The sequence below is a fragment of the Thunnus maccoyii genome, chromosome 3 (assembly GCF_910596095.1).
Source record: "Thunnus maccoyii chromosome 3, fThuMac1.1, whole genome shotgun sequence".
Taxonomy (NCBI): Eukaryota; Metazoa; Chordata; class Actinopteri; order Scombriformes; family Scombridae; genus Thunnus; species Thunnus maccoyii.
Genome location: NC_056535.1, coordinates 2,325,475 through 2,351,538, shown reverse-complemented (window position 1 = coordinate 2,351,538; position 26,064 = coordinate 2,325,475). Strand labels below are relative to the sequence as shown.

The 26,064-nt window shown below is 40.1% G+C and overlaps 3 protein-coding genes and 1 non-coding gene across 5 annotated transcripts in view; all 4 read right to left on the bottom strand.

Annotated features, from left to right (window-relative positions):
• Window positions 1-4,787, bottom strand: part of nfasca (neurofascin homolog (chicken) a) — a 141,345-nt gene extending 136,558 nt beyond the window's left edge. Inside the window, exons 1-2 of the mRNA XM_042405501.1 lie at window positions 4,333-4,787; window positions 3,646-4,006 (exon numbers count right to left, since the gene is read on the bottom strand). The gene's annotated coding sequence lies outside the window, so the exon portion shown is untranslated. The remainder of the gene's footprint in view (window positions 1-3,645; window positions 4,007-4,332) is intronic.
• Window positions 4,788-9,033: 4,246 nt separating this feature from the next.
• Window positions 9,034-12,696, bottom strand: LOC121894261 (zinc finger protein 239-like). Its single transcript, XM_042406744.1, has 2 exons — window positions 12,311-12,696; window positions 9,034-10,057 (listed from the first exon to the last, which is right to left on the bottom strand). The coding sequence occupies exons 1-2, from the start codon at window positions 12,669-12,671 to the stop codon at window positions 9,246-9,248; spliced, it is 1,173 nt and encodes a 390-aa protein (XP_042262678.1). The 5' UTR covers window positions 12,672-12,696; the 3' UTR covers window positions 9,034-9,245.
• Window positions 12,697-15,220: 2,524 nt separating this feature from the next.
• zc3h11a (zinc finger CCCH-type containing 11A) lies at window positions 15,221-25,553 on the bottom strand. 2 transcript variants are annotated; one of them, XM_042404792.1, is made up of 18 exons: window positions 25,445-25,553; window positions 25,052-25,092; window positions 23,028-23,099; window positions 22,459-22,606; window positions 21,974-22,093; window positions 21,576-21,699; window positions 21,285-21,467; window positions 21,088-21,153; window positions 20,807-20,980; window positions 19,669-19,746; window positions 19,464-19,550; window positions 19,298-19,360; window positions 18,675-19,205; window positions 18,456-18,529; window positions 17,834-18,362; window positions 17,401-17,573; window positions 16,971-17,173; window positions 15,221-16,564 (listed from the first exon to the last, which is right to left on the bottom strand). In XM_042404792.1, the coding sequence occupies exons 4-18, from the start codon at window positions 22,510-22,512 to the stop codon at window positions 16,345-16,347; spliced, it is 2,679 nt and encodes an 892-aa protein (XP_042260726.1). In that variant the 5' UTR covers window positions 22,513-22,606; window positions 23,028-23,099; window positions 25,052-25,092; window positions 25,445-25,553; the 3' UTR covers window positions 15,221-16,344. The 2 variants fall into 2 exon arrangements, with proteins under 2 accessions (XP_042260726.1, XP_042260735.1); XM_042404801.1 differs by lacking the exon at window positions 25,052-25,092 and having other exon boundaries at window positions 25,445-25,546.
• Window positions 21,786-21,904, bottom strand: LOC121894861. The gene has a single exon (XR_006095635.1). It is a non-coding gene; the product is annotated as a small nucleolar RNA SNORA26 (small nucleolar RNA).
• Window positions 25,554-26,064: the final 511 nt, after the last annotated feature.

The following is a 26,064-nucleotide window of genomic DNA, read 5'->3' as shown; positions in this document are numbered from 1 at the left end:
TTATATGAATAATGCTGACCTGCCAACTTCACCTTCTCAGTCCTAAGACTGCTGCTCACATAAGAAAACTGACTACTCTGCATATCTTCTTGGTTTCAAGATTTCTTAAAAGAAGCAAATCAGCTAAAAACTTTTTTTTACCCAGACTGTACATTCATTATATATATCCAAACATTTCTCTCTACAAGCAAAATGTAACAAGCAAAACCTCTTCTGATAATGAAAGACTGATGATTATCCCTCAAATGATGTAGTAAAACAAGAAATGTTCAATGTGTGTTGCATTGCAAATGATTTTCACTCACATTTTCATATTTACTTTTTGAATCAAATCTTCAACCTATTGGGTAAATCGTTAAACACAAAATACATTTTAATAAACTAACAGCAATTTGCACCCTGTCTATGGGTCTAAAAACATAATAAAGATAAAGATGTTATGACCTATGATCCCTATAGCAAACAAAAGGTCAATCCAAATCTTGACAACTGCATAATTATAGAATAGGTCTATTGTAGTGTGTAAATCACGTGTAGGATTAGTGTTAGGTTTGAGGATAAACACCACAACAACTTTGACTACAACATTGACCAAATAAAACAGTTGAGGTCAGTCAGGTTAGACTAAAATAAATTTGGTTGGGTTTAGTGTTTAGACTCAACTTTACAACTATAATTAAAGGTTAATGTTTTATCACTATTTCAAACATTTTTGAATAGTGTTATGTTATTGCTAACAAAAGAAACACAAGATGAGCTACATATTGAGATTAGCTAACTAAAACAGTGTCTATGGGTCACTCGGACCAAGCTATAATTTTTCAGTAACTTAATGTGCGTGTGTGTGTATGTGTGTGTATGTGTGTATTTCTCATTCATGATTAGATGTTTACATTTTCTTTTTTCCTTTTCATGTATTTATGTTATTGAAATTACCAATTACTGTATCATTGAAAAAATATACACATAATCAGAGCCCAACCAATATATCAGTCAGTCGATATTATCAGTCAATATCGGCCTATCCCAGATATAATCGGTATATATCAGGGGTTTTTTTTAGTTTTCTAGGCAGCATTTTATGTATATTTGATCCTTTTTACTATATTTTTAAATATATATAATATCAGTATCGGCATTAGCCCCAAAAATCTAGTATCGGCAAGGCTCTATGTATAATATACAGTAGATGGCTCTGTTGCCTGATGAACATCTGGCCTCTTCCTGTAAGCCCTGTGCATGTGTGAGCATATGTGTGCGTGCATGTGAGTGTGTGTGTGTGTGTGTGTGTGTGTGTGTGTGTGTGTGTGTGTGTGTGTGTGTGTGTTTGTGTGTGTGTGTGTGTGTGTGTGTGTGTGTGTGTAGACTGAGATGCTATCCTCTCCTATTCTTATGTAAGACCATTAAACTGTTGGCCAAGGCTCAGGTCAGTCATACATACACACACACACACACACACACACACACACACACACACACACACACACACACACACACACACACACACTGATTGATGATCACTATGTCACTATGTTGATATGTGGTTGAACACCCTTCATATAAACAGAGTTTGGAAGATGAATTTTGAAAAGACGAAGATGTCATGAGAGCTGGGGGCGTGGCTACTCGCACTGGCTGATAACTCTATGTGATTGATTTATAAATGAATTCATCATGTCATAGCAAGTTAGCCAGCTAGCACAAGACCAAAACCTGTGTGTGTTGAAGCAGTGAGCCGTCACGTGAGGGAGTCCCTCTAGCTTGTGCTGAGTATTGAGATCATTTTAATTCAATGTTCTACTTAACAAATATGACGTCATGCTGGCAAAAAAATCTGTTCCGAGAAACAGCAGAACTGTGATCTTAAACAGTTTGGAGGGAGAAGTACTTATATTATTTAGGTATTTAAATATAACAGAATGAGAATCTCCATGCCTGAGTCAATCTTTCACATTTAGCAAAAGATTATTAAATATGTAGCAGATCATGTGTGACTTCATTCTTTGCACCACTGCATAAGCTTCACAGCATAAAGCAAAGGAAAAAAAATGCCCTCAAAAGTGACTTGTTAGTTAAAAATAGCTATTATGTGTCAATCTCCATTTGACCACCATTCATTCTGCACTTCAAGGGTCCTCTGCTGGGAAAATTAGAGTTGAAAGAGTTGAGCCTCCTCTCTTTCCTGCTGTTCTATATACTTTATACACTCACACGTACATTCACGTATACACACCTCAGCTCTCCATGGCTAGGTACATGCATTAGGCTCTCATTACACAAGTCGATAACCAAACCTTTCTATACAGTTACACAGTCGCAGCAAAACACACACAGGCCACAGCCCCTATATAAGAACACTATAGGAATAGTAAAGTCATACCACAGGAGATATATAAATATCATTCAATATTGTTAAGGGCCAAAGAAACATCCCAGAATTTGTTCTGATTGATTTAAAGTTATGAGGTGGATATGTTGGACTTTTATCGCTTCAAAGTATTTTCATGAGGAAAATGTTTAAAATAGAAGAATCACATATTCTCCATAAGTAGGCTATACTTGGTATATGTGTATCTGATGTACTTGTCCAGCAATTTACTATATTTATCTTTGCTCACAAAATCCCTGACAACAGAGATCATTTGAAATATCAGTTATGAACTTAAAGTAACAACAATATTAGTCAGTAAAAGTATTGGGGTTATAAGGAAGAAATACCTTGAAGTTAAACATGAACACACCGGTGGTGATAATCCCTTATGGAAACAATATGTCTGTAACTAAATTCAGTTTTGTCAATCCCAAATAAGCCATAGTTAGATAACACTGTATCCATACTAGAAAGTGCAGACAGTTAGCATGGGCCTATTAAAGGAATACATTCTATAGTGATCACATAAGGCATTAACAAATAGCACAACAAGGTCACCATGTAAACCTACTACTGAGTAGCACAGACACATACAAGTTCCTATGGAAATACTGTGGGATTAGACTTCTGTTAGGAGTGTGTGTTATTTTGTGTCGACCATGGGGTGACATGATATAATTGACTATATATACTTTGGCTTTGCGTCGCCTCCCTCACATTCAGATGTGCTGTGATCCACTTCCAGTGCTGAGACAGACCTGACTCACCCTGTGTGCAGCCCAGGCTGCAGCCCCGGGGCCTAACCAAACAAGCCCAACTTGACAGCCCTTTAAATGTCCCCGTTCGCTCGTCCTTTGCAATGACACTTCTCCTCACAGATCATACACACACGGGCCTCTGCAGATGCAGACGGCGAGGCCGGGCCCGGTCATTTCGCCGGACTTTGGTATCTTTATTTGCAATTTGCGCAGAGCAGCAAAAATCCCACAAAACCGCAGCATCATCCAGAAGATGCGCAGAGAGAGGCGGGGGCCCGTGTAGCCTAGACCGGGTGCCCGGGAGACACTGCAGATACCCGGGGCAATAGCCTCCCGCGCCTTCTGTACCGGACTGGAGCTGCAGCATTCCGTGCTGCTGTCATTTTTTTCACATCCTCGGATCTCATCATCACTCCGGTCCAGCCCCGCCAGAACCGGGACACCACCCGATGCGTCAGTGTGATGGGATCTACAACTACAGAGCGCCGGAGTAGAAAGTAGAAAGTGTTCGCTTACCTGTGCTGCTCCTCTGGCCGCTGCTGCACCGGGCACCGTCAGCTCTGCAGCGGCATTAGAAACTATCCACCTCCTCCGTACTGTCGGCTTCACCGGAGCTCTGACTCCGTGTTTCCTGTCAATGCGGTGCTGGTCTCTCTCTCTCTCTCGTTCTCTCTCTCTCCTTCTCTCTCTCTCTCTCTCTCTCTCTCTCCTCTCTCTCATGGACTCTGCACTCCTCCCTCCCTCAGCTGCTCAGCTGGTCTCTCTCTGGTCCGCGAGCGCGCGTCTCCGGTGTGTTGTCGCGTGCACATACTCCACACGTCACCAGGGGTTGGCGGGCAGGCGGTGGAGGTGACGGGTCTGACAAGAACCACGATTCCTAAGGCCAAAATAATAATTAGAATTATAAATAATTATAAAACTATGATACCTTTTAGTCTTTGGAACCGTTTTCTGATAGCTCCCAATCATCAAACAGATCACACGGGTCTGTAGTTATAAGACTGCATGTAATGCCGTGTGTGAAACAAATGTGAAATTACTTTACAAATGTAGCCTGCGCATTTGGTTCAGACTGTCACAAGTCAATAACATTTTAAAATCACATTTACCTATTTTACATGCTTCAAATGTATTTGAACGTTTAAAGGAATAAATTACTTCACAAAAAAAGAAAAAAAAATCCGTTTTGGAGATCAAACTCACCCCAGATGAAAGATGGCTCTGAGAAGTTTCTGGCTTGCTAGTTAGCAACTGTCAGCTTGGATCTATTGAAGACTCAGTTTAATCGTTTATAAAGCATGAAAACATTTTTTAACTCTCTATCCATTCGTAGCTGTGCTCACTGTATCAAAGCACATGCAAAAATATGGCTAAATATACAGTTTGTCACTAAATTAGCACAGTTAGCTGTTTTCTAGCAACCAATGTGAGCAAGCATAGTATCAATTGTTTTTTGGGTTTGTTTGTTTTTTGGCCCGTATAAGCAGCCTGTCACTGTCACCACACAAAAAGCTGGGCCTTCTAATAGGAAACCTGTTTCCCTGCTTCCCACACTGCTAGGCTACAGGTAGTGTTACAGTTGCAGTAGCTAATGCTACATGACAAAACCATAAACATACAGTCTGTGGCTCAGACCATTGCAGAAACGGAGTGAGAAAAACAGTTCACATTATGTTGGAAATTTCTGTGACAGTGGCGGTCTCCCACTTTATGAAAAACTACAGAGGTGTCAACAGTTTTGTGGCAAAATGCTGCAAATTGCCTCCATCACTGTTACAGCTATATAAAACCCAATGTTAATACAATCAATTCAGCTCATAGAGCTACAGTTTGTTATAGGCCTATCTGGTTTCACTTGTTAGCACAATTAAACGCTCCAAATGAATAAAACAGCAGAAGTAGCTAATTTAGACTATTAAAATAATATCCTAAAAAAACTAATGGTGAGACTTCAAAGCTAGTGTGTGTCATCATCTTGGAATAATGATCAGTTTGACTCTCTGTCACATTTTCAATTTGTTCTCAGCCTGTTTGGATGCATTCTCTTGGTTGGTTAAAAAAGTGTATAATGGATTTTCAAAGAGCTGTTATTATGTTATATACAGTACCAGTCAAAAGTTTGGACACACTTTCTCATTCAGGTGATGGGGAAGCTGTGTCCAAACTTTTGACTGGTACTGTATATTTATGTGTACACGGAAGCAAAAAGGGCATGCACATTAAAACAAATCATATTGAAACATATACATACTTAATTTATTTTATTGTTCAGCTATGGTACCTGCTGAGACCTGTTTGTGTCTAACCATATGCAAGTTACATATAGATAGCTGTAGACATAGGCTATAAGTCAAAAGGTTCATAGAAAAATGTAGGACTTATGTCTCTTCCAAAACTAAAAATAACTTTTAGCAGAGTGTAAGTGTGATTCTCAGCTGTGCTGACAGCAATGACTCAGAGTGATGTCATACCCAAAAATCACAGACCATCTATTTCTATTATTTATCCTATCTAGCTTTGTTTTGAGTAAGGAGTAAGCAATAAGATTTTCTTCTCCCTGCTCCTTTCCGGTCATGCAATGTGAACAAGGAAATTGAGTTGTATTTTGTCTATGAATCACATTTTGTTCTGGAACTTTACATTAACATGAGCAGAAAAAGCAGCCAACAGCTGGACTCCAGAGATTATGCATCAGGGCTACATGCATCACACCATTAATTATTTCATTCATGCCTTATTGTAATTAATCCCTGTGAAAGCATTAGTTTTTATTCCACATCATGCTTTTCTGACTACATTGAAGCATGCAAAACGAAAGCTTGTACAAAAAAAAAATATTTACCTTTAATAATTATGTTGACAATGCTATTTGGTGTAAAGAAATATCATAAATGAAAAGAGAGCAGATGTTCAGTTTTAAGTGATAATCATATGCAGAATGAGAGTTTTTCTCTTCTTCAGCTTTGGGAGAAAGTAGCCAAGTGATATACTGAGAATAATCTGTAGAACTTGACAATCTAATTATTATAGTAGTTTTACCATTTATATAAAGTATAAATCAGAAAGACTTACTGAAACATTGGAGCATTTGATGATGTTAGCACTGAATCCAACATGGCATGAACTTGATGACTTCATATCTTTCATGTTTGTCTCTGTCTGTATTGGAACAGAGCCTGTATCTTTTTATCAAATCTCTGCCAGCAGCTGAGAACATGTCTTTAGGAAGATTCATCGATGGAATTTTGACCAACAAAAAAAAATTAACAACTATATATAATCATATGACATATGATGTCTTGTGTGGCTCTGAAGAAGCATGGTCACGAGAAAATGACTCCAGTGACATCACTGGAGTAATCCAGGCTTGGGCTTGGAGACTACAGTTTTTTTGCGTAAAGTCTGCATTACAAACTGGCCATGTGGAGTTTGAAAGACGGGCATTTAAAGAAAGACTATGTTGTTGCATTATGGGAAACGTGGGATTCAGTATTTTTAGAGCTTGCCAGTATCCAAAAGTCAGGATATTTTAGCCTAGTGAGTGAGAGATGGAGAGGGGAAGAGAGACACACATCATAAAATATAAGCACCTCTGCATGGCAAGTAACAGCTAGGTCTCTAGGTAGCTTAGTGAGCTGGATGCCAATTGACAAGAATTGAGGTTAACCCTATCACTTAGAGTATATCTGCATATCTGAGCAATACAGAACTATTAAACTTCACTAGGAAGACAATGTGGTTTTCACCACATTTAATATTATAGCCTACATAAATCTACAATTAAAATCTTTATAAAACATAAATGTTACTGACAAAATCTACAAAGCAGCAAAGGAATAATCATTCTAATTACATTGATACACATTTACTTAATACAAGCAGATTAGACATTAGAGTGTCCTTTCATCTTGTGGCCAAAAACAGAACAATTTATTATGTGCATGAATGGAAAACCAGAAAAACTCAATAGTTTGATTTATTCAGAGGAACTGACTCAGTACAAAGTCACTGAGACAAGGATTTAACTTACCTTCACCAGTTTCTACATGTGGAGGATTTCATGTGCTTGCTTGTGTGACAATTATTTTCTGATAATTCAGCAAAGTGATGTTTTGAAAATGATAGAAGAGTTTCTATACTGTATGTTTCTTATGAGAGAGAGCTCATTTATTGTCATAAGAAGTTCTATTTATTGTGTTCTTTATTTTCTAATAGGTAGTTCCAGACAATCTCCAGCAGATGGCAGTGCTGCTGTACAACATGCATGGATTGAGAGAAGCAGGAGTTAAAACTTTTTTTTCATACCTCTCCGGTGACTTATTTATTTATAGATATTCTATTTTTGTAATTTATCAGGCTCTGAATGTTAGATATGAAAAACAACATATGCAACTAATTTGTATAAATATTGCCACTCTGAGTATTGTGCAACAAGTAAATACCAAGGCTCTGGAACTATATGGAAGGCAGCCATGATTTACATGCTATGACAAGTAAAATGTCAGCCATGAAAAGAGTCTGATGTCCTATTTCTACACACTTGTGTTCCACCTGCACAGGTGTTTTCACAGGACAGAATGGGCATATATAGACTGAGATTGATTGACATCTCACTGACTACACCGTTCCTTTTCTGCACCTGTTATGGCATTCTTGTATTCTTATTCATTTATTCATACATATTCTTATTCATTTATCATCACACTTGGTGGTTTTATATCATTCCCATCACAGCTCTGCCAAACTTCCAACTGAGCAGAGATCTTGATCACCAGGAATGAAGACACCTGTGTGGGTGTGCAGTCCCTTTAAACTACCTTCCCTCTCCTACTGATAGACAGATCTATCTTCTGCAAGGATTTCAGAGGGTTTGCACCTCTGTTGGTAAAGGCACAGAAACATGTCTGTCTGCAGGAGCTAGCAAATAAGAATTACCTGTGTTTTGTTGAAAACTACAAAAGTAAGTGAAGCAAGTAAACTAACCTTGAGGTCAGGACTTCTGAGATGTTGTGATCACCAGGCATAGCTGTTGATGTTTGTGTTGATTTTTATCATTTTTGATGAAAATGTAATTATACAGTGCAAAAGATTACATGGGATGATTGTGTTTTGGATACAACTGATCCAGTTTCTGCAAAGTGTTTTAGAGTTCCATGCACTCCCCCCTTAGAAACCTTGAGTCTAGCCATGATTTGACATGGAGAAAGCCCCTCTTTGCTTAGAATAACAATTTGACTTCTGACACTTTCACTTAATTCTGATGCCATGTTTCCCACTATCACAATGTGACTTAGTAAGCAATGATATGCTGGAAACTGGAGGCACAGCCATATTTATAACAGGTGAACACTGGCTGCAGTTGAGTTACTTGAACGAGCCTCTGATGAGTAGATCAAATCCACCTGAGTGTCAAATCAATGCTTCAGTGGAAGGGACACAACTCAAGGAAATCTGACCTTTTGTACAAAGAGGTTAAGTTGCTGGCCTAGAAATAGAGCAGAATCTTAAATATTTCTTCTTCATTTTACATGTCATAACTTTATGTTTTTAAATGATTCCGTATATTCAAACTGTCTGATTATGTCCAGGTTTACGTGAAAATATTAGAGATTTTCAATGTGGTCTCAGACTTCTGGACCCCACTGTATATGCTTATAACCTGGCTGACTGTCTCTGCTCATGTTGCTTACCCTGTTGGACTCTTGTCTAAAACTGTGGCTACCAGTGATGCCATGTCTGCAAATCTCAGCAGTGAACTTTTCACGTAAAATGATAAGGACAAACTACATACATAAGCAAAAGCACAAAAATTAAGAGATTATACACAAAAGTGAATGTTTGTGCTTTTGCAGGTGTTTTGTCCTTAGGGGCCACCGTACTGAAACTATGATCACAAGACCCAGGTTGCGCAAAATGATCCTTTAATACCTTTGAAAAGTGTGTTCAACAACACAATCAATGAACCACATATCACACTGTATTGCACAACAGAGAAGACACACAATCAAACACCATTACTGTACACTGTTTGAACCTGGACGTTTGGCCAGTTTAAGCATTTCAAAGTTTACAGATAGGTTAGTTTCATGTTGTCTGAGGATCTCTGGAGACTCTGTTCACTTGGAGTGCGGTGCTCGGCTCCAGCTGGCCCTCTCTCTGGTGTGGAGCCTGAAGTGGGTGTTAAGGTGCGCTGACTGGTTGAAGCATTTCCCACAGACGTGGCAGCGGAAGGGCTTCTCTCCGGTGTGGATGCGGTGGTGCCTCTTCAGCATGCTGACCGTGGTGAAGCTCTTTCGGCACACAGAGCAGCTGTATGGCTTCTCCTTGGTGTGCCAGCGCATGTGTACCTCCAGCTGGCAGGCGAAGCTGAAGCCCTTGCCACACTCTTTACAGCTGTGCCACCTCTGGATGCTCTGGCTTGGGTGAGAGGGGCGAGGTGGAGGCGGCTTAAGGGATCTTACATTCTTTATCTGCAGTGCGTGTGCGCTTTGTTTTCCATTTGAGCGAGATAGTCCTTTCACCTGCAGGCTAACAGATCCTGATAGAGCTGTTTTCTGAGTCCTGTGACTCTTTGCAATATCGCTCTGAGTAGCTCTGCAGTTTGAGTGAACAGTCAGAGAGGATGGTAAGCTGCTGGCTGGCTGGTGTTTGTCTCTGTCACTATCTGTCTTGATCTCCTGGGATGTTAGTGGAGGAGGAGAGACAGTTTCTCTGCTGCACACTGTTTGGGCTGGTGGAGGATGTGTCCTCTGTAGCGGCTCGACATGACTACAGTTTCCTTCCACTGAGTCACTTCCTTCATGTGGACAGTCTGTTTGAATGTCTTGGAGCTTGGGCTCTTCTTTAACTTGTGGCAGCAGCTCCACACTGCTTCTCCATTCAGACTCGCAGGGCTGATCATCTTCTTGGAGCTGGACAGGGTTAGCTTCTGAAAAGTTACAAACATCACAGTCACGCTTGGTGCATCTCAAATCTAAAATAATAAACAATATAAGTATAAATGTGTCTTTATCACTCTGTTCTCTCAGTGTCTCACCCAAACTCCATTCAAAAATCTGCAAACTTACTCTTGCATTGGTTATCAGGAATTACATGAAACAACTTTAACCCTTCAATGAATTGATTGAAAAGGTTCTACTGCTAAATGTATGCATATATCTATTATCTGTGTTCCAAATGCAACCATTAGTCAATCAATTAGTTGATCAACAGAAAAATAATCAGCAACTATTTTTTTTACTACTGAAAATAATTGTTTTAGTCATTTTGTCAGCAGAAAAGCCAAATACTTGCTGGTTAAAGCTTCTCAAATTTGAGGATTTCTTTCATACATGACAGTAAAGTGAATATCTTTGTGTTAAAAGCTGCTGATCAGACAAAACAAAACATTTGAAGATGTTGCCATGGGTTCTAAGAATGTATGCATTTTTATTATTTTCTGATATTTTATAGACAAAACGATTAATTGAGCAAATAATCTGTAGATTAATATGATATTATAATGAAAATAATCATTAGTTGCAGCTGTAGTTCCAGTAGTGTGTTTGTGACTGTCCTCAACGGCTAGTGTAGATATTTATGACTAAAGCTTTCCCAAACTATAGTTTCTCAGTGTTTTCATTTACATCTGTACTCCCAGTCATATCACTATACCACTCATTTACTCTGGTACAACATACTGTACAGTCCACCGTCCCTTCAACATGTCCCGTATTAATCCCATTAACTAGCCTACAAGGACAATATGTTTCTCTCCTTCATTGGCATCAATAACAGAGCTATACAGTAGCTTCTCCAGCTGATATTGTAAGATGACATTATGTTACTGTACCCAGGAATGGGTTGGTGGACCACTTGTGTTGGAAAGAAATGTGGGTGCTATCACACAATTATTTGATTAACCATAATACAAAACATGAGATTATTCATAAATTAAAACTCAAGCCTAATATCTTTATAGATGTAGCTTTTGTACAGCCTATACTATGACAGGGTTCCATCCTTACAGATCAACACTATGAATCATAGCATGATTATTATAATATACTACTGGGGTTTTGTAATCTTGATACATGCTTTAAGAAGCAATTGTTTCTTGTCAATGTATTAATTCTATTATTAGCCAAATATAGATAATTTTTTTGAGTCAGAGCAGGCAATATGAACAAAATAAATATCACAATAAATATCACAGCAGTGTTGTAACACTGATATTTGAAATGATTTGCCACAATATTCATAATCATCCATAATTTTCTAAATATAGCCTAAATATTTTTAAAGGACAGGTTCACACCATTTTTCATTTTTCAAGTCTGTCTTAAAACAACAGTCAGGAGCCCAAATGAACATTAAAACATGTTTTTCTTGCTGTAATCATTCCTCCTGTTCATACTGACCATTAGAAGATCTCTTCATAATGCACTTACAATGTAAGTGATGGGGGACAAAATCCACAGTCCTCCTTCTGTGCAAAAATGTATTTAAAAGTTTATCTGAAGCTAATATGAAGCTTCAGCGTCCAAATGAGTCAAATCAAGTAGATATCTTTCAAAGTTACAGTCTTTTTAGTGCCAAAGTCCCTCTTTTTGTTACTATACTTCCACTGCAACTCAACAGGGAAACACTGTCTGAGGAAACACAGGGAGGGAATTTGATGCCTCATATAAGCTTCACATCACCTTTTAAATGCATTTTTGCAGAAAATGACTGTGTGGACACACTGTGGATTCTGGCCTCCATCACTTACACAAAGCACATTTGAAGGGGATCTTTTAATAGTATGAACAGGAGGAATGATTACAGCGAGGAAAACCTCTTTCACTGTTCATATGGACACCTGACTGTTTTAAGACACACCTGCAACATTGTGAACCTGTTCTTTAAGTATTTAAAATCCCACTCTAATCTTGAAACGATTTAAGTTGCTCTTGCATGAGTTATCTTGTTTGAGAAATGTTTCACATTACCATTGTACAGTGGTAATACTGAGTCATTGCTGAGCCCAAAATAATTTCACTCTGAGTGTCCGGCTGTTACGTTAGCTAAAACATTAATTCTAGCCACCAGCATTAAAAACGGACGTATTCTGAGTGGGATTGGCGAGCCGCTCAGTGTACCAGTGAACCTGACTGACAAAGCTCCCAGCAGAACAGACACCGACTGCTCCACCGGTCCTCACCTGGTTGCAGTAGCAGCCGTTGGACGGCTACGTTGAGGAGCCGTTTGAGCCGCTCGTTCTCCTCTCTGGAGCGCAGGATTTCGCTCTGATACTCCGCCACCGTGTCTTTAACGGCTCGGAAAATCTCCTCTGCGGCCGCTGTCAGCCTGTCGTTCAGAAACACGTTCAACAGCTCCAGTTTGGTCATGTTTTCTGCTGCAGTCTCCAGAGGCGGAACGTCCTTCTGTTTACATCTACTGCTCCGGAAGTAGACGCATGCCGGCTCTAGCGTTCTGTCAGTGTTCAGGTACACTGGTGGTTTGTCGCGCCATCTACCGGGCGGGAGAGTACACTGCACCACAACCTGCCCGCCATGCACCATATGTGGAAAGAATAATATGGATAACCCCTGCATACTGTTCAAATTTGACCAATTTTTACATTTGAGAGCTGTAAAAACACCATATACACATTTCTTTTAGCCTGGCTTTTCCTAAAGCGACACAGAATATACAAAAACGGATATAAAATGTATAATTTTTTACATTTTTGCACAGCTTATACACATTTTTGTACATACAAATGTACAAATTTGACCCATATATATTGAAAAATTCAAAAATCACCACATTGTATAAACTTCTCTTTTGGACCATAATATAGTGAGAGTGTGGATGTTTTTTCTCCATAAATAAATAGACTACACTCTGTCTGCTCTTAATCAAACCTTTATTAATGACTGATGAGGTATTTGTGAATGTCAAAATAGATATATGGTCCAGAAGTTTGGTGTACAGACTAATTATGAGTCAGAATATTGTCCCCCTCCTCAAATAATGTGTTTTTCTTCTTGTCCCTTCAGCTGGATGTTGTTCTGTGCTGAATGATGTATGTGCAGAGTTTGTTTTCACATTCATTTGCTGAAGGAGGAAAGTTTGTCTGTGCTCATCACAATCTCAGGTAAAGGTGTGTACCTACGAGCAGGACATGTGACACAACATTACATATTCAGGGATTCTGGATTTTTTAATAAAGTGGGAGACAGAGTAGATGTCATTTTAAGGATTTTCATGAGATAATTGAACTTTTTTGTGGAAAAACTATATCAGACACAAATTATTATTCAAAGCAGAGTTTTTTGTTCATATGTCTAGACGCATGTCTGTAGGGGGTCTTCAACAAAAATACATTCTTCCTCTCCAGAACTGGTTTAAAAATAATATCTCTTTGGTGGCAAGGATGGATTATTGCAGAGCACCTCAGGTGGCATTTGGGGTAAAAAAAAATTCTGTGGCAATGATTTACTAAGGCGTGGAAACGAGATACTATGTGGCTTAATAATGCGAGGCTACAGGATCAATATAATGTGTAAGGAGACGATGAAGGAGTTGTCTATGGTGAGACTGTTGTTCAGTGATGACTGCTTGGCACAGGCATCTTAAAGAGCTCCTCTATATGCTTGCTAATATGTTTGAATTTGTTTTATTTTATTTTCGTCTCAGAAGGAATTACAGTGACACACTGGAGTCACTTGTGGTTTTGCACGAGTAATTCTTAACAGAAGAAACTTCATTCACATGAATGCATCAAATATAATCCAATAGTATAATATATGACAATATAACACTGAACGGAGTCATTCTGCTGATAACACTTATATACTTAAATCAAACCTTTACTTGAGTTAAGAACTTTTTGTGCAATATTTTCACACTGTGGTATGGACTTCCTGGTCTCTGTGGGAAGTCATTTGTATGCAACATCATTATGATATACATCTATTGCTATCTATTATGTATTATATTGTTGCAGTAATCATATGAAATAAACCATAATAGAAATCTTTATACGTCTATCTATTATCATATTCAAATGCATTCATGAACAAAGGATGCAACAATCCAATTAATTCCAGGTAAATCTAATGCTGATGGTAAGCATTTCCACTTTATTATCATTAATACTATGGAAGTAAGACATGGAATTAATGAACAATAAAAACTATAATAATTTACTTTTTGTATAATTTTGTATTAAGTGTAGAATTTGGCCTACCCTCTGATGATGTGTGTAACATGTGACAATGTCTAATAATCTGAACATCTGATGATGTCAGTGTATAATGAACAGTACTGTTAAACTGCTTTTAGACTGGCACTCCATACAAAGGAAGCAGATTCAAATGCATTTCTTGGACCAGTAAGCAAAAAGGAAATAAGTGTCCTCTACTTTTCAATAGTAAACTTAAAAGTGAAAACACTACTGGTACACACATACTGTACATTCAACAGGTCAGAACTGAAGGAAATGCTACATAGCAAATTCACTTCATAAGTAACAACCTGGTGTTTTAACAGCAGTATGGACAAACAAACATGTCAGCACTTTGCTTGCCACATTGGGTATTTGAAACACTGGAAAGAAAGAATTCTTCTTCAGTTCCACAGTCTGACAGATACTGCAGCAACAGATCCTCCATTTCATACTGTATGTACTGTACTTTCATACTGTATGTACTGTACTTTCATACTGTATGGGAAATCTGCTTTTCAAGAATGCAGTTGATGTTACTTCATAGGACTCCATTGTTGGACCCAGTTCACTCACCAACAGGTAAAATATGTTTTGGATATACTGACTGTATGCATAAAAAGAACAGAACAGAACAATCTGTGTACTCTTTCAAAGGCACTCATGCCAGTGTCTTTTATTATTTATTAACTGGAGTAGGTACTTATTATCCCACAAACACTCTTAGTTGTCAGTTTATGAAGTTCACCCAGCTAAAAGGTCATTATGGAGGTTGTGCTGTTGTTGAATTGTATTGCATTATCCCAAGAGGTGTTTGTGAAGTTTTTAACTAACTGACATACCTTCACCTCAGTCATTGTCTTCTTTGTTTGGCATTAAAAGAAAGACCTGTGTTGAGAATTATCTGTCAATTAAAAGCATTTTTTATTTACACAGTAATCTATACAAGTCACTTTGAACAGTACGCTTGGTAAAGGGTCAGGACAGAGCAAACGAGTTCATCTTTTCTCAGACCACATTGATAAACCAATGCTAACATAAAAGAGAAAAAACAACCAAATGCAGCATTGCTGAAATGAAATACAGTGTTTGTCAATCATATAAAGAACATACAAACATCAGAAACAGTCCCTGAGGTGTTCATTAACAAAGACCAGAGAGCTTACACATTATCCCAGACTAGTTGTTTCAAAGTAAGCCAACTGGGTAAAAGAACTGTTAAAAAAACAAAACAAACGCATTTCAATCAAACATTATAAAAAGGACAGTCACAGGCAGACGGTGTACTCCATAAGATCTGAGTGGAAAATCAATAAACCACATGTAAAATGATGAATAAAACTTAACATTAACATGATGACTGGTGATTTTGGGAAAATTTAGTTTTACTTCCTCTGAGGTTGTGACTTTTGCTGCTCATCATGAAAGTAAAATTGATACATTTAAATGTCATAATCTGGAAACTAATGACAACAGTCTTGTTGTCACATATAAAAACAAGTAGGTGGGGGCGGGCTACTGTAAGTGCAGCAGTATTCATCATTGCTGTATTCAGCTTGCTCTTCCCGGTGCATACACAGTATACAGATATGACTTCTCTCTAAAATGACACATTCATCATTTCCAACACTTAACATCTTTCAGGAATTGGTGACCAACTGAGAATGGTCGAAACTACATCTCCCAAGCACCAGAACTGCTTTCAGTTTGTCTTCTCAGAGCCCAGAAAGTGATCATAAAACATGATAAAGAAAATCCAAGCTCTGTAGAATAACACTAGGGCTATAAAATGATCAGAAGAGCAGTAAATGAATAAAGAACGGTATGAGAGAAGATGTCTAAAATGTAAAGAACAACAAATATAAACCTAAAGTTTAAAATAAGGTGAACTTTTAAGAAAAATGTCTTTTTAAAATGCTCCATGGTAAATAGTGGGTGATGGTCTTCACTTCTTAGAAACACACAATCACAAGACAAGGTCGAGGGTGTGAGAAGTTGGGTGTTGATTGTGCTTGATGGAGCCCTCAGCTGTCGATCATCTCTGACAGTTCCTGCAGCAGGTCGTCCTCTCCGATGCCGGGGTCCACGTCGTCCTCCAGATGATCGTCGGTAAACTCGTTGATCAGCTCCTCGAAGTCGTCCACAGCCGAGGTGGAGGCAGCGGCGCTGGAGGAGGAGGCGGTGCGTGACACGGCCACACTTGGTCTCCGAGACTTAGGCTGGGTGGGACTCTTCATGACCGGGCTGAAACGCACAGAGAAGCTGGTTAATATTTATTTAGTACCAAGCAACTGACAACTCATCAGTTTTCACTTCTCTACAAACAAAAACCGGTGGCATCAATATCATTATCACACAAGAGTTTTAACTCACTGGACAAACTCCACCAGGCCTGACTTAGTAAACTAAGTTCACAGTAAATCAAACATCAAAAAGTCAACAAGAAAAACTTGTTGTATCCTGTAACAACTTTTTTTGGTGATCATAGAAATTATATGTACACAATTATAATTGTTGTTTTCATTTTGCCAGGAATGAATACATCACTCCCCACACCTGTCTACAGATGTTTCCTTTGTTTTCTCCTTGTCTAAAGTCTGACATTACAAAGAAGAGAAGTTAGTGTTTGAAGCTCTCTGTGGACCCTTACCTTTGGGGGACTGTGCAGGCCTCTCTGGCAGCAGCGGCGCTGCCAGCCGGCTTGGTTTCTTGGCTTGGACTCTGTTTGAAGACGGGGACAGTCTGGAGCTCCTCTCTCAGTGGGCTGGAGCTGGAGCCTGACCCCAACAGGGTGCTGGGACTATGAGGAACAGCAGAGCTCAGCTGAGCCTCTGTGCTGGAGGATGGGAACACCTGACGATACAACAAAAGTCACTCAAAGTCACTAACAGGACACTAACACATCCTAACTTGAACTTTTTTTCTTTAAATGAAAGATGAGATCAACCAATCAAGGAAATATATGTATGTATAAATTTGAACTGTGTCACATCAGATGCTTCTATGTATAAAAACATCTTTGCATAGAAAGACAGATGGGAAATAAAAATGACTATCACTGGCCCAGTATTCTAACTTACCGGTCTGTCTCTGCTTGCTGTTTCCTGCAGCGGCTCCTCCAGCACTGTGGAGGTGCTGTTCAGAGGTTTGACTGCCGCTACAGCAGATCGCTCTGCTCCCCTCCTCTTCGGGCCTGGCTTTACCTGCACCGCAGGCTTCATGACAGACGGCTTCACATTCAGTTTGGGCCTCACTGAAAAAGGAAGCGGAGTCGTAATGATATATCATGACATAAAAGACTGCTTCATCTTCTTTTTTTCATCTCTCCTGTGCTGATTTGTTACATAGGAAGCCTGTTTTAAGCTCAGTTAAACGTTCACAAGGCCAAACAAATCCCGTAACCTAATAAAGGAAAACTTGGGCTGTCATTCACAACACATTTATCAGGAAAGTGCAGAAAGCTCACAGTACACATGTAGGTACTGTATGTATGCAGAGTAAAGGGTGAGGTACCTTTGGTGTCTGCAGTGTGTTCTGGGGATTTCTTCTGATTATTGCTGAGTGTTTTATCAGCAGTGGGACCCTGAGGAGCCAGCTGGGCTGGTGATGGTGCAGTGTTTTTGTCTGGGACCTCTCTGGAGCTGTTGGGGCTCTGTGAGCAGGACTGGCTCTGACCCTGCTGTAGTGAGGCGCTCTGCTTTACATGGACAGCAGCAGTGCTATTCAGAGGTGCAGCCTTGGATCTGAGGGGGATTAGTTTACGAACAGGTACTTTTTGGGCAGACGGGGTAGTGTCAGGCACCACAGTGGTGGTGGTGGAGGAAGGTGATGAAGAGCCTGGCGGTGTAAGGGTGACTTTAGTGGGAATCTTCCTCTTCAGGGTGCCACCTGTTGACAGTTTTTGTGATGGCTCTGCTTCAGCTTCAGCTTTGTCCTGGCTGCTAGAGGAAGCCTGCTCCTCCATTTCCTGCTTGCGAAGGCGTTTCTCCCGCATGATCTCCTCAAAGGTCTTCACCTTGACGTTGTTGGTGGCAGGGATGGCCTAAAAGACACAGGAAGATACGATTGCCATCACTTACAGTCAACAGAATAACAAGCAAGCACAGCCAACGGTGCAGTATTTTAGAAGGCATACCTCAGGAGCAGCAGCAGGATTCTTCAGTGGCTTCTCTGTCACTTCAGCTCTCTTCTCAGATGTGACTTTGCCTGCTGAGTTCAACAGAAAACGATTGTTAGAAACTTCAAAATGCTGTTTAATCTTAAAAACAGGAGAACTAACAACAATCATGCATGCATGCAATACACGTGTCAGTACCCAAGGAACAAAGCTATAAAAATATAAGGTCTGTCTTACTTTGGGAAGCCAGTTTCTTGACACGCAGTAGACGAGGCTTCTTAGCACCATTCTCCTCAGTAGCAGGGCTCTTCTTGTTTTCAGCGTCCAGGGTCTGCTGAGCCCGAATCCTGGCTGCCTTCTCTCTGCGGATCTCCTCCAGGGTCTTTACTCTAACCTCCCCTGTGTTTGTAGCCTCAGGTTCAGGTTCAGATGCGCCGGGCTCTCCTTGGATCCTGCCTGAAGCATTCTCAGCAGTGTGCTCAGCCTTCTTAGGACTGCGGTTCTGCTCCTGTTCCTCCCTTTTCCTCTTGGCGTGGAGGATCTCAGAGAACGTTTTTATGTGGCCGATGGAGTCATCTTTGACAGTGATGGCTCGCTTTACACCCTTGGTGGTTTTGGTAATGGTGATTGCTGGAGCCAAGGCTGAAGGGCCATCTTTCTGGCTCTGAGACTGAGCCGCTTTCTCCTGTCTGATCTCCTCCAGAGTTTTGATACGAATCTGCTCAGCAGTTTTCTTTGATCCCATGTTGGTCTCAGCTGCTGGGAAAGCTGGAGGACAACAATTTACAATGTTTGTGAAATGTGATGATGAATATATTTTCAGAAAGAAGGTAATGTCTTATACTCTTCAGACATCTTACCTGCTTCAGTGAGTGCAACAGCACCAGCGTGCGATCCAAGTCTTTCTTTAATAGGCTTCAAAGCTGAAGGAGCAGAAAGAAAACTCAACATTGCTCTTCTCACCTTAAGATACATCTATCATCAGCATGACTGAGTAAAAGGCTTTTGACATTTCATTATATTCACCTTTCTGAGGGCGCTCTTCCTCATCCACGACTCCACCCAGACGTTCAGCTAGACTCTTCTTCAGTGAGACACCTTCTCTTTTTACATCTACACCAAAGACAAGTTATGAGCTTCTATTCAGTACCATTAAGATTATTATTATTATTAGCACTGGCGTTTAAAATCTGTTGATAAACTCAGATGAATTTAATGAACAGGTGTTTACCTGCAATGGGCATCTTCCTTCCAAGCCTTTCAGCCAGACTGCCTCTTGGTCTTCCAGGTTCTTCAAAGACAAGTGGGGCTACATTCAAAGAGAAACCATGTACTGGTTGAGAACAGAGTAATAATGGTTTTCATTTTAAATATGTTCATTTGAATATTTATGGCAACTCAAAATTAACATTTATGTTTTTGTTTTCATCCTAATCAGATAGCTAGCACGAGCCAAGTAAGATGCTGCTTCAAAGCCATCATGAGCAGTATATTTCAGTGCATTAGGCCTGTCCATTTTATCTGTTAATATCCATGTACCAGTCACGGTGTTGTCCAAACAATGCAATGCTGCTTTTACATACAGTAGCAACAGCAGTCTAGCTAACTGTCAAGCTAGCAGCTCAACAGGTTTCTGGGGAAACAACAGTGGAATTATGTACTAAAAATACTGTAGCTTCATATGAGCTTCAGATAAACTTTGGAACATATTTTGTTCAGAATTAAGTCTACATACCTCGTCTACACAGGTATGAGCACATGATCTGTTTTAAAGCTGGAGTGCGGGAATTTTGTCTCCCCCTTCTGGCAGTGAGAGTAAAGGGGGGGGCGCTCGGCTGTGATTGCCTGACACAGGCATGCAGCACGCTCTCATGCGCACTCTGAATAATGGATATGTTTTGACAGTCCACTGGCCCACCAGGATTTGTCCCAGTATGCCCGAGTCTAGAAGAGCTGTACAATTAACGGCCAAACGGCCAGCATTGGAATGTTGTGAATTTAAAAACTCTGTATACTGTGAAATACAGAGAGATTTATCTGGCAGTGATAGGCTTAATCAGCATTGTGTGAACTCGTTTGGCAAAGGCTTGAAAGTAACAGACGTTCATTAAATGTAAAAGTTCCGCACTGCAGGTTTAAGACAGACTTGAAAAATTGTGAACCTATCCTTTCAGACCCCATACCTACAATGTTTATGCTAGCAGTATCCATGTTGAACAAATTCATCAATTCCTCAAAATATAATTCTATTTTGAATCACACCAAAGATATAATATCAAATAAGTAAACAAGTAGAATCTAGGAGTATGACAGATCTAGATATCCAACACCCTGAAATGATGACAATCTCATAGATTCATAGTGTTTACCATCTCTGGCTTCATAAAGGGCTGGTCGGAAAAATGACTGGATGTTTTCTTTCTCTCCGTTGGCGGAAGTGTCAGCACTCTGGATGGGATAACCAGCTCTCTTCATGCTGGCCTTCAGGGCCTTCCTCAGCCGGATCTCCTCCAGGGTGCTCACTCCAAAGTTCAGCGATTCATCTGTCAAGACACAACATTGTCCAGCAAAAATACATAGTCATTCCATACAGGTCCTGCAGGAGTGGAGAGTTTAGAGAATTTAGTTTAGTCTCTGGCTCCAGTCTCACCTGATTTAGGTAGCTTTCTAGGTGAAGGGACGACCTTGCCATCCTCTCCCTCCTCTGAGAACTGGTCTGGAAACATAAAGACACATGAGTAGTAAAGGACTACCGGGAATATATTGTCTCAAAATGAAGCAGGAATGTTCAAACAATACAAAATACAAAGAGACAACTTAGTAATTTTGAGATCAAATCCAGCTCACCATCTTCGTCCTCATCATCATCTGCTGGATTAATCACCACTGGTGGATGGGTGGGGCTCGGTACTGGCTCCTGACTCTCTGTCTTGATGACTCCTCTCAGCTGTGGATTGGTTGCATTGGGGAGAGGGGCAGGCGGTGGGGGAGCTGGCTCCTCGTGTGGCTGTTCCTCATTCTTGTTTTGACCTGGGAGAATTACACTGATTATCATCACTGTCTGTCACAGGTGGATGTGGCCTTAAAAATCTCTACATTTCGATTCTCAGAGCGTTTGCTTAAACAAAGTTTACTCACTTTTATCAGATGGGACGAAGGTGCCGTCGATATAACGGGCCTTTTCATGGAAGAAAGCACAGTGTGGCTTCTGGCAACCGGCTGGATGGTTCTCCCAATAGCAAGGTATCTCCTTACGTTTTTTCTGTTTTGATGAAAGAGATGAACAACATGTAAAGGAATGCATGGAAAAGATGGGCTTTTTAATCAGACTTGTCAGATTGCAAATATTAGTGTTCCTCCCAACAGGTCCAGAGGCAGGAGTGGCACTCCTGACCCAGGTTTACAGGGAGACTTTTTCTACCCTTCGTTAATGGCCATTCAAGACACGTACAGCCTCGAGTGGGCAAAGCTTGAAGGAGATATTTCTGAGCTTTCTTCAGTTTAAAACATGTTTTTTTTTTTTTAATTCTGCTTACCGTGATCTCCATGTGGCGAAACTTGCAGACAGTACGGAAGCAACGTCCCTCCTGCCAGAGGTTGCAGACGGTTTCATTGCCCATAGCTGCCTCACAGTGTCTGAATGGGCAGCTGTCTCCCTACAAAGTAAATGAAACACAAACCCGTTATACAGAGATCCCGCAATACTGCTGTAAAGAAGACCCGTCATTATGCCGGCTTTGCTTTTCTACACTGAACCAAACAAAGCTGGCATGATGCCCCCCATGTGTGATTTTAGATAGCATTCTGGAATCAGAGACGTGATGTGTAACACAACAGTGTGCCTGGTGTGTGTAGTTCAGACAGAAACAGTAACAGAATGGCGAGGCAGAATAACAGTGCAACATTCCTGCCTTGAACCGGCTGTGTAAAAGGGGCTACAGTTAAGACCATACTCTGCCTTCTAGTCACCAGTCACTTTTAAACTGGTTATATGTGTGTAAAGCATGTTAGCTCTACTTACTTTAGTGCAGGTGGAATAGTAATAGAAGTAGCAGTCATCTCCATGGTTGGTCATAGTAAGGCCGGTATGCGTCTTGAGTGGCGGAGGTGATGAGGTCACGACCTTTAAACCCAGCAGCTGGTTCTCTTCAGGGCCAACAGAACTCTCCCTAACAAGACAGAGCACAGCAACGCATCAGAAACAGAAACCCTACTCCACTGCATCGTAGACTGAACATTGTGTAACATGTCTGCACATGTTAAGCTAATACCAAGAGGCCCACGTGTAGTTTTTTTCCTTCATACATTATTATTATTTGAACAGGAAAGCATGTCTTGCTCCAACTTGTACAGTTGGGATTCTTACTGGAATTAAGGAAAACATGTAACGCAACTAAGTATATGACCCGCTGGCTAATCAGTGATGGTGTTTTTATGGGAATTATATTAGACTTCTAATTTCAATTAATATGGCCAGTAAGCCTTCTCAAACATATTTGGGTCTTAAGCTGATTAAAGATTAATTTAAGTGTATTAAACTGTACTAACGAGCCAATTTTGATTTTGTTTTTGGCATTCTGCCACCTTTACCTGAGGTGGCTGAGAAGTTGTCTCCCTCTTGTGCAGACTGCTGGTGGGGTGTCTCCGTGGCGGTAATGAGTCCTGAAGGAACACTTGATCCATGAGATAATAGGAAAAGGGGGGTGGATCGCCCAGAGACACTTGTCTTCCTACGACATCCCTTCTCTGAGACACCTGTATCTCCGCCAGACTGCTAAACATTTCTGATGGTGGATGCAATTGAGTCCTTTGGGGATTTTTTTTTTTTTTTAATTATCTTTTTTATTAATTGATGTAACTAATGAAAGAAATGAATAGGGTGATATAAACAGCCAGAAAAGAAAAAGAAGATCCAAAAATGCTTAAATTGATGTGGCAAAAAGGGGACAAACGTGGAGTGGTGGGTGGGGGGGAAAAAATCTTCAGCTTCTTCTTGGGCTTGGTGGCATTTTGCACACTTGGTGACATTTAGGTGATGGCAGCAGAAAAGATGGCCAGGTTACTCAAGCTTCTAGATATTTTCAGCTGTTGATTACCAATGCTGAAGAGAAAAAAAAATCTTCTTCCCATGTATTCTCAATGGGGGGGGGGGGCAAGCTATCCATATCCAGGGATCCCCACAAAGGGCCATTGCCAAGAGGATGGTTTTAAACCTACAAATCAATCAAAAAACACTCCCCGGGGAACTGAAAAAGGGTTATTAAGAGACAAACAATTGTGCACAAATACAAAGAAAGGAGTTGGACATTTCCACACAAAGGTACAGCATCATGAGACATACATGCTCCCAATAATGACTCCACTCAGTGAACAGCCCCACTGTCATTACACTGCATTATCAACCCATGCTAAGATATTTCAAGCATCTAATCCAGAAACTCTGACTTCCATCTTTAAGGAACAGGAAAAAATAAACTCTCAAGTAACAAAATGGTACTTACAATGAAACAAAAACTATTCACAAAGTTACCACCTCACATTACTTGTTACACAAATACTTCTCCTGGTACACTAGACCTTACTTTTAAATTACAGGCAAAATAACTGATACAACTGACTAATCATTGATGTTTCTTGGCAAATAACATATGCTACAGGTCACCTTCAGTGTAGCTTCAGTACATAGGTGACAAATTAAAGGAAAAACCAACATAAAATGTCTTAGTAAGGTGTTGGGCCACCACGTGCCACCAGAACAGCTTCAATGCGCCTTGGCATTGATTCTACAAGTCTCTGAACTCTACTGGAGGGATGAAGATATTCCCTTATTTGGTGTTTTGATGATGGTAGTGGAGAGCAGGTAGGGGTCAAGCATTCAGGCCAGTACTGTTCTCTTGGTAAACGCCACACATGCACTCGCCCATTTGTGAAGAATACAGTGAAGGATGACTCATCTGACCTTTTTTCCACATCTCTGTAGACCAGTGCCTATGGTTTTTGCACCACTGAACTGTCAGATGTGCATTCATCTTTATGATTTTATGCACTGCAACCTTGTAATGTCCCTCTCTATATAATTGTCGACGGATTGTTCTTGCTGACACGGTCCGATCACGTCCTGCATTGACATTCTCAGTCAACTGAGGAAGAGTTGCTCTTCTGTTTTTCCTTACATATCACGCGACCATCACAGTCATCAAATGTGCCATGTCAACCACAATTTCTGACCCTATTTACTGATGTCTTTCCCATAGATCTAAATGCAATTGTTCCTATTGAAACATTAGCCAGTTGAGCAGTCTTTGTGACTGAAGCTCCTGCCATCTGTGCCCCAACAATCAACCCTCTTTCAAAGTCACTTAGATCGTTTCCTCTTCTATCTTTATTCAAGACCAGAATCAACTGGTACTGCTCAGCATTGTTATACATGCCACAGAGCATGATTGGATATTAGTTGCTTAATTGTATCATGCAGTACACCTATGTGAAAGCATCTGCATTCGTTATATTTCTCCACTCATTTATTCAGGTTTTTCCTTTAATTTGTCATCCGTCTGTATGTATGGTGAAAGCTTAAAAAACCAAGACAGTCAAGAAAACAACCACATACTTACTGTTGAATAATAAAAAGTAGCCCAACGCTAGCTGGAACGAACTACGAGCGATGAAGAAAAGACACTAACGTTACTGTAACGTATAGGGACCGGCAGACATTAGAATAATGCTACATAAATAAACAATCGAATTTGGATTTTTAGTTAGGTAAGCTAACTACTGACTATTATCAGAATATATGTAACCTGATTGTTATCATAAACTGATTTTATCATCGCAATACTTGACTCGTAAAGCCCATGCTAGAAAACAGAGGCCTACTAAACCATCTAGCTAAATGTTAACAGAGCTTTACAAGACGGCTGTTTATTTTGTAATTACCGTGGTATTCGCTTTAACACTACAATGTAACAGCCAAAGATTATGTAAACAAAGTATACGGTGTTAATTACCAGTTTCGAGTATTAAAAGAGTTTTAAAGGCTGTGTAATGTAGTAAACACTCCGTCCCAGTTCGTTGCCTGCCGCACTCAGAGTGAAGCAAAATGGCGGCTGCAAGATAAAAATATACGGAGTGTACTGCTTCTTCTTCTTTGGTTTTAATGGTGTGAAACAAACTATCGCCACCTACTGTATCATTTTGTAACGTAATTGTCCACTTTCTCCAACTCACCTTCGACACTCCTCTCCTATAACTATCACCCTGATTTTCAGTGTGTCTCTTTCTACACTCAACCTGCTACAACATATTACAGGTTTTCTTAAGGTTTTCCCGTCCTTTAATCTAGAAAAGATAACACGTTACTTTCCTGCGCAGTGGGGTATAGCAAAGAACAACGATGTTTGGTAAAAAGGCTACGACCAAAAATTAAGGTTTACATTTTGTAGAGTGATTCAGAATATAAGTAAAACAGCACCTCTGTATTACATAGTTTTAAATATGTATTTTTCAAACACAGCTTTAGTAAAAACATGGAACTATTAACAGTTTGAGAATCAGCTGTTTTGAGCAGTTTTGTCAGGGAAAGGAGAAGCAAGATTGGTGAAATCAAAGGAGAATTCTTTTGGCCATG

Bases quoted from the DNA above. Each gene is read 5' to 3' on its own strand.
- LOC121894261 (XM_042406744.1), bottom strand. From the start codon at position 12,671: ATGGTGCATGGCGGGCAGGTTGTGGTGCAGTGTACTCTCCCGCCCGGT. The intron at 10,058-12,310 runs GTGAGGACCGGT...GTAACTTTTCAG, and splicing joins ACGGCTGCTACTGCAACCAG to AAGCTAACCCTGTCCAGCTC.
- zc3h11a (XM_042404792.1), bottom strand. From the start codon at position 22,512: ATGACCAACCATGGAGATGACTGCTACTTCTATTACTATTCCACCTGC. The intron at 21,468-21,575 runs GTGAGTAAACTT...TAATTCTCCCAG, and splicing joins CTTCGTCCCATCTGATAAAA to GTCAAAACAAGAATGAGGAA. The intron at 19,361-19,463 runs GTGAATATAATG...CTGCTCCTTCAG, and splicing joins GGAAGAGCGCCCTCAGAAAG to CTTTGAAGCCTATTAAAGAA.